Source organism: Callorhinchus milii, unplaced genomic scaffold (assembly GCF_018977255.1).
Source record: "Callorhinchus milii isolate IMCB2004 unplaced genomic scaffold, IMCB_Cmil_1.0 Scaffold2, whole genome shotgun sequence".
NCBI lineage: Eukaryota > Metazoa > Chordata > Chondrichthyes > Chimaeriformes > Callorhinchidae > Callorhinchus > Callorhinchus milii.
Window position 1 is genome coordinate 62,735,534 of NW_024704743.1, and position 19,487 is coordinate 62,755,020.

Genomic DNA, 19,487 nt, shown 5'->3' on the forward strand with positions numbered 1-19,487 from the left:
ATAAGATACAATATAACAAACATACTGATTTACAATTATATATTTTTTGTCAGCCAGGTGTCTGATACACACTGAAACCCACCACCAAGCTTAAGAATATCCAAACCACTGTGAAGCAACAGGGCAGTGTAGGCCAGAGCCCTCCCTGCTCTGCAGCTACGTTCCCTATTTACAACAAATTAATCTCAATGCTTGATCATGGACTCCTCACCATCACTTGACTGGCAATGTCACTGCACTTGTGCGCAGAAAGCTGGCAAAACTCTATTGGCACCATATGCTTCCAAATGTGTAATCGCAGAAAAGTACCCTTTGAAGCGTAACCCATACAATTTGAAGTGTGAAGGCATGATATCATGCTTCAAAATGTGTCATCAAACCTCTCAACCTCTCACGTTATGTACGATGACACAATTTTGAATCACAACAACACTATTTGAAGCGCAACACACACAGCTTTTGTTTTGGAATTTTTCATACCTAAATGTCAGAATCCATGCTGTATTTAAAATGATGAAGGGTTTTGATAGAGCATGGGGAGAGAAATTATTTCCATTGGTCAGTATGTCAGTGATAAGAGGGCATCAATTAAAGATGTTTAGCAAAAGGGAGAAAATTAGGTATTTTTCTTTACAAGAATTGTTAGGATGTGGATTGCCTTCTGATTGTTGTCATCGAGGCAGAATCCACCTGAATCATAAGGCAGACAGGTCCTGCATTATGGCTCAGTAATAAATGGATTGATGATTTATAAATACCAAAATTATAGTGAATATAAAGTGTTATGTAGGCAAAACACGGAGCCAATCTGCATCATTAATATCCCACAAACAACAATGAGATGAGAAATCAAAGTAATTGAAACACAACTAATATAAAAAAAAGAACCACTATCTTCCCCAATGTATTGTAGACCTGATAAGCCTTTATCACTATTAACTTTGAAGTTTGGAATCTGCAGCACTGTTACAGTGCAGAAAATGTATAGGACTGTGCAAATGTTAAGATGCTTCCCAAGCCGGGTCTCCTTGGAACTGAACTGGCTCTGAGCTGACATGCCTGGCAATGGAATGTTGGAATGTCGCTCGCCCTCTCTGGCGGCCTCGGTAGCCCGGATCCTGAGCCAGGCAGGTCTGCAGTATTCCAGGGCATCGCTGATGACAGCTCAGCCCAGCCTGGCTCATTGGCAGGACCTGGAAAGGCAGACCAGTCACTGGGGGTAGAGAGTCATCCCATTCAACTCCTGTTAACCCTGCAAGCCAAAGCCCTATTGGGTAGGGTGATGTTAGCTGGACAAGTAGCCGGAAAGCTTGCCGGACAGCAATATTAATGGAAAACTATGCGGTTTGAGCTGGTTAACTACAGCGGTTGTGTCAAAGTACACTCTGGGGTCCACAAGCCTTCACCTTCCCTTTTTTTGCCCATGCTTTCTGCTATCTGTCCGCTCCCACAGCCCCTTAGCCCCCAACCACTCTTGGGTGCTCAGCCAGCAATGTCAAGAACTTTGATACATCTTCCAGATATGAGATGCACTATATAAATGTAAATTTATAGTGTACTACATTGTAAAGCTAGGAGCAATGCACCTGATGACAAAGGATTATCTGTCAACTGAGTTGCCATTTGCTTGGACTTTTATACAGTAGTTATATGAGGGTTAAGCATTGATGGTGTACTGGCACGAGTAGCCATTGAGTATCTGAGAAACTTTATTCTTGGACACAAAACTTGGTAGAGCTCTTCTTTTAGAAATCTCTGCGTAAGGTGGTTTTAAGTGCAGCCTGGCTGTCCCACAAACAGTCATGGAGTGAATGATCAATTTTATTTGGGGGATTCTTGGCCAGGACACCACACCCTTCTCTTTTTGAATAATGCCATGGAATCTGTAGCATCCATCGGAACAGGCAGTTGAGGCCTCAGTTTAATGTCTCATGCGAAGGATAGCACTTCCAACAACGCAGGACACCCCCAGCACTGCTTTGGAGTGCTATCCAAGACTGAGTTCCAAGTCCCTCAGCAAAGAGTAGAAGTCGTGGAGTCCTGTAGCTCAGTGGTTAGAGCACTCGCTTTGCAAGTGAGAGACCTGAGTTCAATTCCAGGCAGAGGGCGAAACCTTGGGCAAGTTTCCTTACTCCACACACCTAATAATAATCCCTTCAAAAAAAAAAAAAACAATAATTAATTGGTCATTTTCAATCTACGACTGTTTGTGGGACATTGCTGTGCGCAATTGGCTGCCGCGTTCGCCCACAAATATACAGTCAATTCACTTTACAGTATGTTCTGTGAAGCGCTTTGGGACGTCCTCCCGACGTGAAAAGCGCTATATCAAATGCAAGGATTATTATTCAAGGATTATTAGTACCAAATGAGCCACTCTCAAACAATGGATGTTAGTGAAGTAGGGCAAATTCAGTACAAATCTCGCTCTCCAATTCACATCACTAAAGTCCTAGAACCAAAGCGGCAATATAAACTCAATATTTGATCTTGTACCCTTGGATTTGCATATTTTTAATTTTCTTCCATTCATTTTTTTGCAAATGAATCATCCTCTTGAGCTAATCCTCAGTCACTCTGTTTTCACCCTTCTGTTCAGATCATTCAGTTCTTTTTGAAGGGTTTTACTAGTTTGAGTGAATAATACTTGTGGTCATAATTCTATAGCAAGAATGGGATTTTCTTCAGTGTTTAATCGTATTACCTATGTATCCAATTGCTAGTTGAAAGGAAGAGGAAAGCTGAGTGTTATTACAAGTTTCAAGTTCAGGGTTTCCTGAATCCAATGTCTCCTTCCTGGAATCTGGGGCTACATTTCCCTCACTTAGTACAGTGTTTCGGCTTGGGTGCCATTCAGCCATTCTCAATATAATTAGCCAAAGGCAGTTTATGTTTCGTCAATCTCACCTGAAATCTAACACAATATGCACGGTGCAAAAAAAATTACGATCCAAAAAGACACTAAGTACATTGGTGATGGTAAATTATAGAAAAAACCTTCTAGTAGTAAGATGCAAATGTGAATCCAAAATTTGACTATATTTTAACAAGAGTTGTGTTAAAGTCAACAGTCAAAAATCATTCAAGTAATTGAGAGAGGAGCGATTTTCTCACTTGTGGGCATTTAAACACTTGACTGTTCGAAAGCAGGAAGTAGATTCACTTACTACCCAGGCAAAAACAATTGCAGATTTCAATATGCAGTTTACTGCTGGCGGCAAGTTAAGACACTAATCAGATGTTGGGCTGACTTGTTCAAATGTTCTGCCTCAACCAGCAAGAATGAAGCACTTTAAGTATGGTAATATATTCTGAAGAATGTGACAGACCTATGCTGGTGGCGGCAGAGATAACAAAATGGAGGCCAAGGCTTAATGAAAAGGCAATCATATTTTACAGAAGTAGAACGGTTTATTTTAGTTGAACAATTCCTGAAATTCAAAGATACATCCTTTGGCATGAAAACACAACCAACCACACTAGGATAAACATGTGTTTGGGCTAACAAAATCCACAAATACCACTGATTTGTAGGAATAACGTCACATAAATGGTAATTAAAAATAAATTTAATACAATAAAGTCCAACGTATTACACAGGAGCTTATAATTCTTCAAAATATTTCTGCCAGGCTTCCACCACCATCTCTGGTGCCCAACCAGCATTGTTAAAGTCTTTGAGATTTCTTCCACACGAGAAAGGCGCTATATAAATGTAAATTGTTAAATCATACTGTATCTGGTTGTCATCACAGCTCACCATGAAATATGTGACAGATAACATTGCCCCCAACATCATACGACAACTCGGCCACAAATCCCTACCTCATGAGCGATGGTTCTACCAGTTGGAAATGCAGAACTTGAGCAACAGCTGGTTTCCTCTCTGCATACAAATTAAAATGCAACTGAGATCTTACACCCAATGCACCCGAGACACTCATCCACGCGTTCGTCATCTCCCTCCTCGTTTATTTCAATGCCTCTTTGCTGGACTCCCCAGTTCCACTATCCACAAAATCCAACCATTCCAGACCTCCGCTGCCTGAATGCTCACCCGCTCTAAACTCTGTAACTCCATTACATCAGTCCTTGTTTGGCTCCACTGGCTCCCTACCACAGAACAGATCAACTCCAAGATCCTGACACTCATTTACAAATCCCTTCATGCTCTGGCACCTCCCTAGCTCTCTGACCTGTTTTACTTCCCACTCCCCTACCAGAGCCAGTTTTCGCTCGCCTGGCTCTGACCTCCTGCTTGTCCCTCCTTTCTACCCTCGGCGGCTGTGCTTTCAGCCACCTTCCCCTAAAACTTTCAAACTCTCTCCCTCACTCTCAAATCATTTATCTCGCCCACAAATATACAGTTAATTCACTTTACAGTATATTCTGTGAAGCACTTTGAGACATCTAGGAGACGTGAAAAGCACTATATCAAATGCAAGGATTCTTATTATCATACCTGAAAACCTCCTTCTTTGACAGTGCTTACAGTCATCACTTCCCTCCTGCACAGCATCAGGCTATCCAGCATGAAGGGCATTATATAAATGCAATTTGCTGTTGTTGTAAAATGGATACCAAGCCCTGGATAACTGAGCATGAGTTCACAATCCCAATTTCCAGCTAACGCCTTCCAGCAGCTGTCAGCCCAAATTTCAGAGTTTGCTCCCCAGCTATTCAACAGACATTTGCCTTCAGTGTTGTGGAAGGAATTACAGGGGCAGCTTGTGGCATGCCAACCACCTTGATGAAGGTTGAAATCCATTGCTGCGTACCATTCTTATTCATTAACTGCTTAATTTAGTGAGGGGCTTTGGCAAAGAGACATACCCATCTCTGGGTTGCTCAGAAACAGATCATTGTAAGCCTGTTATCTCAGATAGGGTGAGATAGTTTCACCAATTTTCACCTGTATGGGAGTATTTTAACCACGGTGATTGCTCCATGTTGGAGAGAAATAGTGAAGAGAAATAGACATTGTGTGACTAGTCACACATCCTGCCAGCCAATAACAACATAATCAATTTGCCAAATACATCAAAGTCCTGTGCTCTGAGATAGAATATAAAGAATTCTTCACCAGCTACTGTTTTGAAAAAAAACAGTATGTCAGTGTTGTATATACAATATTGGGATATTTTAAAACATAGTACAGATCACAATGTCAAAATATTTGTTCGTCCTTTTAGTTGTATTTGTTTTTACTCTGAAAGCAGAAACAGCACATGGCTGGTCACTCACATACGTAGTTGAGATCAGAACATCCTTTAACCTGTATAAAAGCAGGGAATCAATAAGCATTGATTGGATCCTGCTTGGGGAGACAGGTGAAATGATGCATTTGCTGTGCTGAACCATTGTCCTTTGCACGAAATCAAACAAAGGATATCAAAAAAATATTCTATCTTGGTTATAGATATGTATGGGAGTATTTGTGAAGTTGCAATTAATATTCAGTTTCCAGCTCATCTTTTCTGCTCCTATTGACTCATATTCCTACACTGCTTTTCAAAAATGCTCATGCACAAGTCCCTAAGCGCTTTCCACCTAGAACTGCAGCAGAGCATCTTGCTCATAAATACAACCAAAATATCAGTGACAAAAAAAAGCTCAACCACCTAAAACAGCATTCTTTCAAGTCTAAATTCTTGTATTTCTCAATAAGATTCTTAACAAATCCAAGTTCCCAAAAAGGACTTCTCCGGTAACCAACCCATGAGATCTCAATGTTAACATAACATAACATGTAGGAGCAGGAGTAGGCCATTCGGCCCTTCGAGCCTGTCCCGCCATGTTATTATGTTACATATTTCTAGTTATCCAAGGGACCTTATTTGCTTATTAAAGTCATTATTAAGAAACACCATTAAATATCACAATTTAAACATTTATGCAATAATCTACCACTGTGTTTAAATGGATTTATCAAATGCAAGGATTATTATTATTTTCAAAAATTATACTACTTGCTGTATCTTAAAATCATAACATCATTAATTTCCCCTATAATTGCTGCTGCACTTCTCCTGCTGTGCAACTTTACTAGCATTTATGCAAAGCAAATGTCATAAGTTACGTGAACTAAATGTGTGGATTTTTGGCAACATTCAGCCATTCTTTTGATATACTGTAATGAAGGTTGTTTTCTGACATGAATTTGAAATCCATAGTGTCTAATTAACAGCTGCACAGAAATTAATAATAATCCTTCTATCTGATATTATAACAAGAATAATCCTTACATTTGACATAGCACCTTTCAGGTCGGGAGGACATCTCAAACCCTTTCACAGGATTTACTGTAAATGTAGTGACTGTGTACTCTGCAGGCAAACATGAAATGAACTTCTCTGAGTTGAATACTCTTAATCCACAATGATGCTTGAACTTTGTACTGTATTGGATTTTCCGTATCCACAAAACAGAGTATTCACAAATTTGGCTTAACGTAGGCAGCATATGGAATATATATCACAATAAAATAGAGAAGATCACAACTAGCAAAAGGTTTCTTTGCATTGCTGGACCTTACAAATTCAGAAACAGATCTCCCCGTCCATGAATAACATAGAACAGATGGACATGCAGATGTTTATGTTTAATATTCCCTAATCGATAATAGGGCAGTAATGGTTCAGGAAAGGCTGCCAGTCCTTTTGAAAAATGTGGACATTTTTTGCCGCAAGGAATGCATTCATGCTTTCAATTGTATGATATCCTAAACAATTCAAATCCACAAAACTCCCTTGGGCCGGCTGTCTGAAACCTACAATCCTGTAAAACATCTCCAAGTTGAAAAAAGTGGAATCTTACCCAATTCATTGTAATAATTATTGATAATCCCCAGCATTCAATGGTAGGATCCAAAGATGCAGATGACATTGCCATTTCATTGAAGTAATGGATGGGAATCTCTACATAGTGAAAGATTTCAAAACATACATAGCACTACTTTTCTGCAGCCTTTCCCATACTCCAAGGATGCAAATCACTTTATGTTTGGCCAGGAAGCAAACAGAGTTAGAGTTTAAAATGTGTCTTTTTAATTTTATTACACAGGGACACTGAATAGGCAGATCTCGACATCAATCACCCAACAGTCCTCAAGGTTTTCTTCCAGCTCCTGCTTCCAGCCTTTTTTAACTGACTTTATGTTCTCGTGGATCATTTCAATGAAGACACTAAATTCTGGTCGGAAGCTTGTACGTGTCCAGTGTTAAGCACAAAGTTCTCAGAAAGTGGAATGCAAAGTTTAGAGTAATTTAAAGACCAAAGCGTTTAGTATAAGAGGGCTATTTTCCCTTTATCAGTGGATTTATTGAGCCTAACCTTGTCCACGTGTTGGTAAATAATTTAGCACGCCAAGGTCAGTAAATGTACCATCAAGAAGTGAACAATATGACTCCAGTTTATGATTGTGACTGGCATTCAGACGGTTTCTCAGGCCAAATAAAGGTCAGAAAGCAAAATAGTTCAAAACCTACAAACCCTGTCACTCCCTCCATTCAGCCAACGCTGTCCCGCTTCACATCCCCTGGACCACCATTCGTGGTTGGGCTTTCAGCATATCTGCCTCTACCCTGGAGCTCCATGCCAGAGTCCCTACCACTAACCCATTCCCTCACCTCCTTCAAGATCCGCCTCAAAATCTTCCTCCTTGACCACGGCCATCTTTTGCTCCCCACACATTCCTTCGACCCCCCACCCACCCCCAGCTCAGATGCAAACCTTGTCAGCACTTGGATGTCCTCTCGACATGAAAGGTGCGATACAAATATAATTTTGTTGTGGTTGTTGTTGGGACATCCTCTTGACACAAACTGAAATTAAGTTATTATTAGTGCAATGGTTTTGTGTTTGTGAATGCTGCATTTTCATCTCCAAAGTAAACTAAGTGTGCTCTTGTTATTGTTGGAATAGAGGTAACATGAAAGGGACAATGAATTGAAATAGGTAGCTTCCATTGCTGGCTAGAAGTAAATTGGGGGTGTGCACTTTATTCCAAATAATCATTGACTAACTGAGCAGGACACTATTAATACTTTCAATTTGGGGCTCTTTTCCAATTTCCAGGAGAGTTGCAACTTACTAAGGCAAATAGATTCCAGTGTTAGGATCTTAATAGTGAAACAAATAGAGGAGTTTCAGTTGGTATTCATCTCGAGTGTATTGACCTTTACAAACAAACAATTAGAAGACAGAATAACATGACAGGTTTTCCTTAATGCTCTTCAATAACATTTTCTATGCCACTGTTACTCAGATATAGGAATCTCTTGGCTACACAGCTAAAGAATCAAAAGTCCATTAGCGAGTGGCTGGTACACAATGCACTCCAATAAACTCAGATAAGAGGAAAGAGTGAGAAGCTCTCCAAAACATTTTCCTTCCCTAAAGTACGCATACATTCACGCACAAATGCCTATCACCAATCCATTTTTTCCACGAATACTAAATTATAAAGTCAGGAAATATAATGATCTGAGCTTTTTATTACCTCATTTGAAGCAAATTACTGCAGTTTCTTGCTTTTCTTATTCTGATGCAGACGAAAAATACATCAACAACAACTTGCATTTACATAGCGCCCTTCATGCAGGCGGCCGTCTCAGACCACTTAACAGTGGCAGACCTTGACAATGAGCCAGGAAGAGAGGGGAAGATGACCATAGGCATGTCCAAAATGAAAGTCCTTGAAAAATATATTTTTAAAAAATTTCAGTCATTGCATTTTAGTTCATTTAATTTACCTGTTATTACAGGTAAATTAAGTGAACTCCATCCCGCAGTCCCTCTGCCTTGCCCTCTTCCTTGCCACCTTCAAGACCCATCTCAAGATCCTCCTCTTCGACCGTGCTTTCAATCTCCCTGCTTCCCCCCCTGCCCTCCATCCTCCCCGACCCCTGGTCCGTAACTCTGTGCCGTAACTCCAGTGCCTTGGGACGTCCTCCCAACATGAAAGGCGCTTTACAAATGTAATTTTGTTGTTGTTGTTTATTGCTGAATACCTTACCACAAAGATCCACACTTCAGAATTTTTTGGCAAACTGGGGATAGTATTAATAATCAAGCTCCATTATAATAACAGTCCACCCATTCTGCAATGACAACTTTGGGACAGAAATCTTTTTGTAGATATCCAACCTCATGCATTATACTTTGCTTCCAAAACACTGAAAGTTCTGCCCGTCACTGCTCTCTCAGGTATGAATAAGGATGACAACTGACAGCTCCACAGCACTGACAGGGCTGAGCAACAGCCCACCTTTGCTATTCTCAATCCAATTAGACCTCTAATCCTCCAGATGAAAGGCCCAAGTACACACGTTCCACATGACAAGGACAGGTATTGATTATTTGTCACTACAGTTAACACTGCCCCTGTTGAGGCCACTCTGACAGAAGCAAACCTCTCAAATTAGACAGCACTTCAGAGGCCCAGAGGCCAAATGGCACAACAAGAGAAGGCTAATAAAAGGTATAAAAATGAACAAATCATAACATTATGACAGGTTGATTGTTCCCAGCAGCTCAGGCTGTATGCTCTGCCAGACTGGCAATAGGGCCTGCTCCTCCTCCTTTTCCTGTGCTGCTTTTCCAACTTTCACTGAATTAAAGGCCAGAACAATTAAGGCATCTGAGCCGCAAAGAGAAACTTGAATGGTAATTATCATCAAGGGACACAATATCAAAAATAGGCTGCATTTGTCAATAGGTGCCGACATGACAGGCGCATATCTCAACCATGATTCTCCACCATGTAGTTTTCTCAAGTCTTGTTTTCACCTTTTACTTAAAATCACACTTTGCTGTCTTAGGTTTTGAAACTGGTTAAGAACTCTCAAAATCCAAATCACGTTAACAGCTCTGCATGGAGCTTTTAAGTTTAAAGATGCTTTACTTCATGGCTGTTTGTGGGACACTGCTGTGCGCAATTGGCTGCTGCGTTTCGCCCACAAAATATACAGTCAATCCACTTTACAATATATTCTGTGAAGCACTTTGAGATGGCTCAATGACATCATAAGGCGCTATACCAAATGCAAGGAATATTAATATTATTATTAATGAAAGAAAAGAGATACTGGGTTCTGATCACTGTCAAATGACAGAAACACAAAATACAGCAACAAAACTGTGTTAGGTACAAAATAGAGCAAGTCACCATTTCTTACATTGCTGCCAGCAATTTCAATTCACTCTTCAACTAAATTATATTAAACTGGGAGTCTTGACAGGTCTATCTGCAATCATACCAAATCTTCCTAAAACAAGCATATAATTCTTATTTGAGTGAATGGCACAAAGTGACATTTCCCACAGCATGTTTTATAAATGGTTTCAATGTGAATACCAGAATGGAATAGTTCCTTGTAGAAACAAATAATAATAATAATATAATAATCCTTGCATTTGATATAGCGCTTTTCACGTCGGAAGGACGTCCCAAAGCGCTTCACAGAACACACTGTAAAGTGAATTGACTTTAAATTTGTGGGCGAACGCGGCAGCCAATTGCGCACAGCAATGTCCCACAAACAGTCGTAGATTGAAAATGCCAATTTTATTACTGTTTTTGGTTTTGGAGGGATTATTATTAGGCGTGTGGAGTAAGGAAACTTGCCCAAGGTTTCGCCCTGCCTGGAATTGAACTCAGGTCTCTCACTTGCAAAGCGAGTGCTCTAACCACTGAGCTACAGGACTCCACAATGTACACTTGCAGTATATGATTAAAATTCTAAAGACATACCATGCATCTCCTCTATTGCACTGCAAACAAGTGAAAATCCACTGTGCCAAATGTACCATTGGGCAGCTGAAGATTTCATTGCACTGGTGATCAGTATTATAAAAATTTTAACTGGTGCATTTTTCCTGAAACAAATTAGAGACAAATGTTTAAAAATTATACCTAGTGGAATAATTGGGAATCTTACTAAAGATAATTTGAAAAAATCTTGAAGGATATACAGTATCTTTTAGCCACATCACAATTTCCTAAGATGATTTCCAAAATTCTGTAAACCTTCTAGATTTTGCTACTTCTTTTAAAAAAACAATTACTTTATTTATAATGGTATTTGGTAAGAACTGCTCCTAGCAGACACAAATGTGTACAAAGACCTGGTCCTGAATGTTTATATGTACTGTATACACTTGGGGCGAGAATTCCCAATTTCTCCAAATGAATACCGACGATGTGTGAACAGAAGCATATAGTGGAATTCCCAACCTTAGAAGTGTGAAGAATTTCCTTGTGTTTGCTCTTTTCAGATGGTAAAAAAAAGAGTGACTGGAATTCAATCTGCTTTTCAATGAACAGCATGAATGCCCACACATCACTAAAACTACTGTTTTCTGCGAACATACTGAATGTACTTGGTGCTTCTTGTAAAACAGTGAAACAACAACAACTTGGATTTATCTAGCGCCCTCCATGCGGGCGGCATCTCAGAGTGCTTATATAGGATGAAATATAGGATGAAACACTGACTGCAATTTACTTACAACAGTGCTAACATTTTTGTCGTAGCTTAAATCAACAGTCCTCTAAATCCAGTTTTTTACAGATATGAACATAGGAATGTACAGGCTGATAAAGACACTGATGTTCATCTGGCATGAAATGTATTCATAGATTATTCTCATCTCTCAGATCCCTTCCAGATACCCTGAGTCCAGTAAGCCATCAATTTACTGTATTTTCCAAATACCAAATTTCCAGAGGAAATCTAATTCTACATACAGTATTTAGCACTAGCTGTATACTGCAATAGAATATAACATGGATTTAACTCATTCAGAATTATTCTACTTAAATGCTTAAAGTAGGACACAAGAAACCAATTCTAGGTAGCTTCAAACTGTATGCAACAGGAGTATAAAGGGAATGAAAAAGATGATCCAATCATCCAAATATAACCAAGGCAGAGACTTCAAACTGCAGTAGAACTGAGGATTTGACTGAATATTTGGTTCCAGTCAGATTGACCATCAGCAAGTGCTGACATATGCTACATAATTCACAACATTGAATCAGCAACTTTGACCTGACTGAGTGAAGCCTATGTGCAGAAAAGCATCGCAATTTATACATAACCAATAATAAATCAATAACACAGTTAACACTGACACTCCAATGCAATACTGCGGGGTGTACTGCATTTTTAGAAGTACTGTCCTTCAGATGAGATGTTAAATCATGGTCCCATCTGCATGTCATGGTGGATGTAAGAGATCCTATCCCAGTTTCTCTGGTGTTGTGGCCAACAATTCTCCAAATAAAACTGGTCACTCATTCCATGGCTGTTTATCATGGAGACCTGTAGCTCAGTGGTGAGAGGAGTCACCTCGCAAGCGAGAGATCTGGGTATGATTCCTGGCAGTGCAAAATGTTGGGCAAGTTTCCTTATTCCACACGCCTCTGTTTACCTAGCAGTAAGTAGGAACCCGGTTGTTAATCAGTTGGTGGATTACTTTTCCGGGGGTAATAATTCCTTCAAAAAAAATAATAACAAATCGGTCACTTCAATCCACAACTGTTTGTGGGACTCTGCTGTCTGCAATTGTCTGTTGCGTTTCACCCACAAAATATACAGTCAATTTACTTTACATATATCCTGTAAAGAAGCACTTAAAGAGATGTTTCAGGGACGTGATAAGATATATATCAAATGCAAATATTGTAATAAAACAATTTTTTATTGAATAATCCTACGGAATACAACAACAATCACTGTCGTGATCTGTCAGCAAACCTGTTGGTGTTACTGAGTAAAAGGTGAAAAAAGATATTACCATAGCAAACCAGTAATTACAGGAAGAAAATTGATCGAGATGGTAAATTTGTTCCCATGCAACATTTCGAAATTAAAGCCAAAGTATGTGGCTCTGCATGAAGGAGTAGATATCACAAATGTGATTGAACAAATCAATTGTTAAAATCTGATTAAACACACTTCAGATCTATGTGATCTATATTTCTGAAGCATTGTGGCTCAACCTACTGAAAGAACAACACTCTTGATGAAACAACAATTTACATGTACATGGTGTCTGTTTTTCACATCAAGGGGGCTTCTCATAGTGCTTCACCCAACTGAGAAGGAGAGAAGTGTCCAAAAGCAGTCATAGAAATGGGTTCATATAAGAAGGCGCTGAGTGACGTCCCATGGGATAGAAGGTGCCAGGACAAGGGAAGGAATTCCCAGCTTCTTCTTGCTATTCAAATTCCAGTGTAGCTGTCTTCTTGCCCTCAGGTAGAGTAAGCGGTACAGGGAGACCAAGAAAGACCTTGAAAGCCTTTCTTGATCTTACTGTAACAGTCCTTATAATCGTTTCATTCATTGTAGCGCCTTACCACGTCGCTGAGAAGTCTCAAAGTGCTTCACAAAATATATTGTAAGTGGATTGGCTATGTATTTTGTTAAACATGAGCAGCCAATTGCGCACAGCAGTATCCACAAACAGTTGTGGATTGAGTGACCATTTTTTTTTTCTTTTTTGAGTGGTTATTACCCTGGAAAGCAATCCGCCAATCGACTAACAACCGGGTTCCTACTTACTGCTAGGTAAGCAGAGGCGTATGGAATAAAGAAATTTGCCTAAGGTTGCGCCCCGCCTGGGAATCAAACCCGCGTCCTCTTGCTTGCAAGGCGAGCATGCTAATCTCTACGCTATGGGACTCCATAAGAATGAAATACGGGCATGTCATAAAGGGATTAATAACATTTAAAAAATGACTGTTCCAGAAAATGCAGCTCTCATCCTGAAGTACAACTTGAACATATTGGAACAATTGTGAAACACTGTGATTGGGTTAATATGTCAAATCGTTGTTCCCAAGACAGTACAATACTTTCAGATGGTATAAAATGCTCCAGTCTTGCTTTAGCCAGATGTTTTTCTACTTGTTACTGCAAGACCAAAATATATATTTTTGAAAATACCACTTATTCCCCTCCCCATATCTTCTTTATATAATCCAATCCAGCACATAACAGACAAACAGACAACAACATCAAATGACATTTTTGTAGCGCTTTCACGTTCTGAGGATGTACCAAGGCCCTAGAAATTATAACTGCAAATTACAATTTGTGGTCACTAACCTTTAGTGATGTTAAAAGCAGATAATTCTAACAAAACTCACTTTTTGTGCCGCAAGATGTAATGCTGTCCTCTGACCTCGATCTGCTTTGTTAACATTAGCTCCTGCCTTAAGAAGTGCTTCAGCACAGTCCAGTCTGTCAGCAAGCACACAGTACATGAGTGGTGTACGGCCAAACTGGTCCTCTGTGTCTTTGAAATCTGGATTTCCTAGATTTAAAAAAAGGAATGATAAATTAAAATTTTAAAACAATGTCAGATTAAGCACTTCACTGATTTCTCTACAGTTTAATGTTGCACCATTCCACATATTTATATCAATGAGTTACACCATTGATATGCCTAATTTTAGGAATGTTACAAGTGAGGATATCCTAGGCTAGCATAGCTTGCTGTAAAAACTCACATTGGCAGGTGTCAGCCTGCCTGGTTCAATTGGCAGCACTCTTGCCTCTGAGTCACGTTGTGGATTCAAGGCCCACATCAGGACCTTGAACTCACCAAGCAGTCTTATCTGCTCTTCAAGCGAATGTTGAAGATCCATAACACTGGTTAGAGTGTCAGCATAGGCTATATGATTCGAAGTATCCATTGTGGGGCTTGAACCCACAACCTACTAACTCAGAGGTGAGAGTGCTACCACTGCGCCAGGCTGACTGACATATGGATACCTGGGCAGTAGAGGTATTAAAGAGTATGGTAAAAAGAGCAGGACATTAGGTTAAAAGATCCGCCAAGATCTAATAAATTGATGGAATGTATTATTTTGAAGGATTTAGATAACGTCATAAAGCTGGAACCTTGCTTTAGAAAATATTCCAGCAATTTGTTTCTGTTTATTTTTTGTATCCTCCTTGGGTGATGTAAGCAGGGTCTCCTTGGAGCTGAACTGGCTGCAAAGTGACATACTTGGCAACAGAATGTCTGAATTGAGCCGAACCTCTGTGGTGGTCTTGGGAGTCCAGTTCTTGAGCCAGCCGGCTCCAGGGCACTGCAGATGACAGCAAAGACAGCCTGGCTCATCGGCAGCACTTGGAAGGGCAGACTAGTCACTGGGGCAGGGGCAGGGATAGAGTCTTGGGGTACCCTGCAGGTGACCGGGGGGGGGGGGTGGAGAGGAAAAAACATTGGCCAAGATGAAGTGTTGGCTGTGGGTTAAGTTGGACTCGAACAATGCGAATGCGATCCCACTAAGGTAGATGAGGGAGGAGAGGTGGTGGAGGAGGACTGTGTCGAACAAAGCGGAGTGGTCCAGGAGGACGAGGAAGCAGAGAGTCGGAGGGAAAGGACATAATTTGTTACTTTGACGAGCACTGTCTCTGTGCCATGGGCTGGGCGGAAACCAGACTGGAGGGGTTCAAGTAGGGAGTGAAGGGCGAGGGGTGAGTGAAATTGGTTTGCAACAACACGTTCCAGACCTTCAGCAAAGAAGGGCAGATTTGAAATGGGACTGTAGTGCACGAGGTTGAAGGGATCGAGATATGTTTTTTTCATGGAGGGGAGTGATGACAGCTGTTTTGAATGGGAGTGGAACTGAGCCTGAGGAGAGGGACTAATTTATTGTTCGGTCCTGGATTTCAGGGGGACAAGGGAATTAAAGATGGAGGGGAGGCGACTGTTTAGTAGCTTGACGGCTGGGTCCGAATTGCTGGGGGTGGATTGCGAGAGGGAGAGAAGGTCTGAGGATGAGAGGACATTTGTGAGGGACTCAGAAGCTTTTTCTATGGGCGGAAAAAGATGGTGGAGGGCTTGGAGGAAAGGAGTGGCATACGGAAGGAGAGGGAGATGAAGAAGTGGTCAGAGATGGCCTTGTCTGTGATGGACAGATCAGTGATATCTAGGGCATGGGTGATGATGAGGTCAAGGGGGTGGCCACAGTTGTGGGTTGGGGATTTAATATGGAGGGTTAGGTTTAGGGTGGAGACGAGGGAAGTGAAGTCAGAGAAGATGGGGTAGGAGGAATTGAGATGAAGGGTGAAGTCGCCCATGATGAACAGGCATTCAGTGCAGAGGGGCAGGGATGAGAGGAGAGAGGAGATATCCTTGAGGAAGGAGCCAGGAAGTTTGAGTCTCCAAGCCTTGGCTCTTGCCAATCTGTGCCTTCCAGAATTAAGGCTTTACAGAATTAGGTAAGCAGGATGCATCCCTCCAGGGAGAGAATGCACGTTCCGTTCCAACAAATATCTCTGGAATTTCCACATGTAGGTGGGATGCATGGAATTCTCAGTTTGGTTTGGCTACTTAAGCATGGTGATGAGTTTCCGCATGCGTCAGACATCCGGCTGACAAATAAAAATTGTTTCTTCAGCATTTTCACCAGAGTTTTATCAAAGTCTGTTTATTTTGCTACTTTTGTCAGTTTATTTTTTTTGTTACTGCCACAAATATTTGCTTTGCCATTTGACTCCAAGCATTATTGGGATGTTGGACTTTAGTTAGAGCAGAGTCAGTTATTCGGTAGAACAGGCTTTAAAGTGATTTTACTTATATGTGTAGACTTTATTATTCTATGCATTAGGTTGACTCAGATGGTAGCACAATTGCTTGTAAGTCAGAAGGCTGTGGGTACAAACCCCACATCAGGGGTTGACCTCACAATCTAAAATGACACAAGTGCAGTACCATATTGTTGAACGTGTAGCACGTCTGAAAATATTTTGGATGAGACATTTAACTGAGATTCTACCTGCCTATTCAGGTGGACACTAAAGATCTCATACTATTTGAAAAAAGGAAGAGATTATTTCCTGTGACCTGGTCACCTATTCTTCAGATTAATTCTTCATTCGAAATACTGACCGTTTATGCATGATAAGGTGCTTTGAGGAAATTCAACCTAATAAGGTGTTGTAAAAATGAAAATTCACAAGTTCTTCGAATGTTTCTTTGCGATTTCCATGGCTAAAAGCAACTCAACTCTAGTTATTCTGAATCAGTGTTGGTACTTAATTTTATAAAACAGGCTTTCATTGTCATCACTTATGTGAAATTAATTCAATAAATATGTTACAGCACACGTTGTCCACACAAATACCAGAATTGACTACCACTAAAGTAAGCATAGTTTGATGCAGTTTTGAAAACTGTCCCTGAGATTGTAATAATTCATCAATAACAACTTGCATTTATATAGCACCCTTCATGCAGGCTAGCATCTCACATCAACATCATTCACATCAGCACTTGGATTAAATGACAAGAATTGAGGTTCCAGAGATGTAACAGTATCATACAATATTAACTGCTGGGAAAGGAATTCATCTTCTATATAGCGGTATTGTTTTAGGCTTCAAATAAAGAATTTTTTAAATATAAATTTCCCACCAAAATACACAATGCTCCTATTGAGTTTTCTTGATTAACCTAATGCACTGTAGTTTAGTTATTATTCCGTAAATCATTTTGCTACAGATCAGTCTTTCTTAGATCCATAGCATTCAAACAAACAGTGAATAAGATCTTTGTAACTCAGTAAGCTAGCAGTTAAAGATGGAAATAATTGACAGCTTGTGACTTCAGCCCTTTTCTTATCCTGAACAGAATAAGAGCTGCAAACTATCAAAAGCATTTTGGAGAAAAATTGCAAAAGCGTGTTGAGAAATAATCTGTGCCACTTTTCTTAAAAAATATACAAATCCAATATATTACATTTGAAATAATAATAATTCTTGCATTTGACATAGCACCTTATCATGTCTTCAAGACATCTCAAAGCGCTTCACAGAATATACTGTAAAGTATACTGTAAAGTAAAGTGAAATGTAAAGTATATTTTGTGGGCGAAATGCGGCAGCCAATTGCGCACAGCTGGGTCCCAACAGTCATGGATTAAATGACTAATTTTTAAAAAAAAAAGGAATTATTACCCCCAGAAAAGTGATCCGCCAATCAACTAACAACTGGCTTCCTACTTACTGCTAGGTAAACAGAGGTGTGTGAAGTAAGGAAACTTGCCCAACATTTCACCCTGGCAGGAATTGAACCCAGGTCTCACGCTTGTGAGGCGAGTGCTCTAACCACTGAGCTACAGGGCTCACACATGAAATGTATTGCACATTTAACCAATTTGTCAGCCTTTAATGAAAAACTCGCACCAAATCATACGCACTCGTCTGTAATGACCACATGTAATATGTTCATTTATTTCAAGTGCAAAGACAGTTTTCAAAGCGGTCTTGATTTATGACTATGAATATTCCCATGATGGTTCCATTACAATACCAGGGTTGGTCCAGCTATGTTTCACCATTTTACTAGTACAGACAGAAAAATGTTCCTTAGATTATATAAAAAAAACAATTTGAGACAGTGGTTGAAAAGAAATTACCTGTTCTGCAGTCAGTTTTAATACAACCAGCACAAGAGCTCAATGATGCATGATGGACATTCTTCAACGCTGGAGTCTGAGGACAATGGGGGGGTTAGGGTTAAGACATGGGGGGAGAAGAAAGGTGTGCCAGTGCACAATGTTTCAGCTCCAATATACTGTGCTGCAGAGCGGGAGGGGGCAGATTAATATCCATGATGCCCTACCCAGGTGATGAGTTGGTAGCTCTCTCGCCTTTAAGTTAGAAGACTAGGTTCAAGCCCCACAATGGGACTTTGAACCTCAATCTCATCTGACACTCCAAAGCAATATGGGAGAGAAGTGTTCTTATCAGAGAAGCTGTCCTCTGACAAACTCCCTGGTCTATTCGAAAAGACAAGTGAGTTTCTCCCAGTGCCCCTCCCAACAATCCTCCAGATCAATTGGTCACGTACTTCGTGGCTGTTTATGGTACTTCGCTCTGTGCATATTGACATTGTCAACAAATACACAACTGAAGTTCAAGTTGACGTTCTTGACTTTTATACCAGCTATATGAAATGCAAGAAGTATTATTACAGCCAGTTCTCTTAAGCACTTTGGGATGTCTTCCTGACATGAAAGGCAGTAATATAAATGTAAATTTGTATTATATTGTATTATTATCATTATAACAACTTGCATTTATATAGTACCCTTCACATGGGGTAGCATCTTGGACCACTTATTAACTAGTTAGTTCCTAATTCTAATTTAACTATCAAGGGAAGCATCAACTGGATTCCAAACACTTTCTTGCAGAGACCAAAATAAGAGTTTACCATCAAGTTGTCAATTTGTCACTTGGTAGGGTGTGGTTGGGCAAGACCAAGAGCCTTCAACATGCTTCCTAGTATAATTAACATAGATTACATTGGGGGTAATGACATACAAATTTTAAAAAGTATCAATTTGGAGGATATTGGACACTATCCGACACTATTCTCAATTCAAACATTCTTGAAGAGAGTTTCTCCTGGTGTCCTGGTCAACAATCCACCAAATAAAATAGGTCATTCACTCCATGGCT

At 40.2% G+C, this 19,487-nt stretch overlaps 1 protein-coding gene across 2 annotated transcripts in view; it reads right to left on the reverse strand.

Annotated features, from left to right (window-relative positions):
* Positions 1-19,487, reverse strand: part of invs (inversin) — a 143,953-nt gene that overhangs the window by 83,734 nt on the left and 40,732 nt on the right. The window contains exon 3 of one of the 2 annotated variants that reach the window (XM_042332359.1): positions 14,156-14,322. In XM_042332359.1, coding sequence (XP_042188293.1) covers positions 14,156-14,322 — 167 coding nt within the window. Of the gene's footprint in view, positions 1-10,753; positions 10,803-14,155; positions 14,323-19,487 lie in introns of those variants that run through there. The other variant, XM_042332360.1, reaches the window with a different exon arrangement.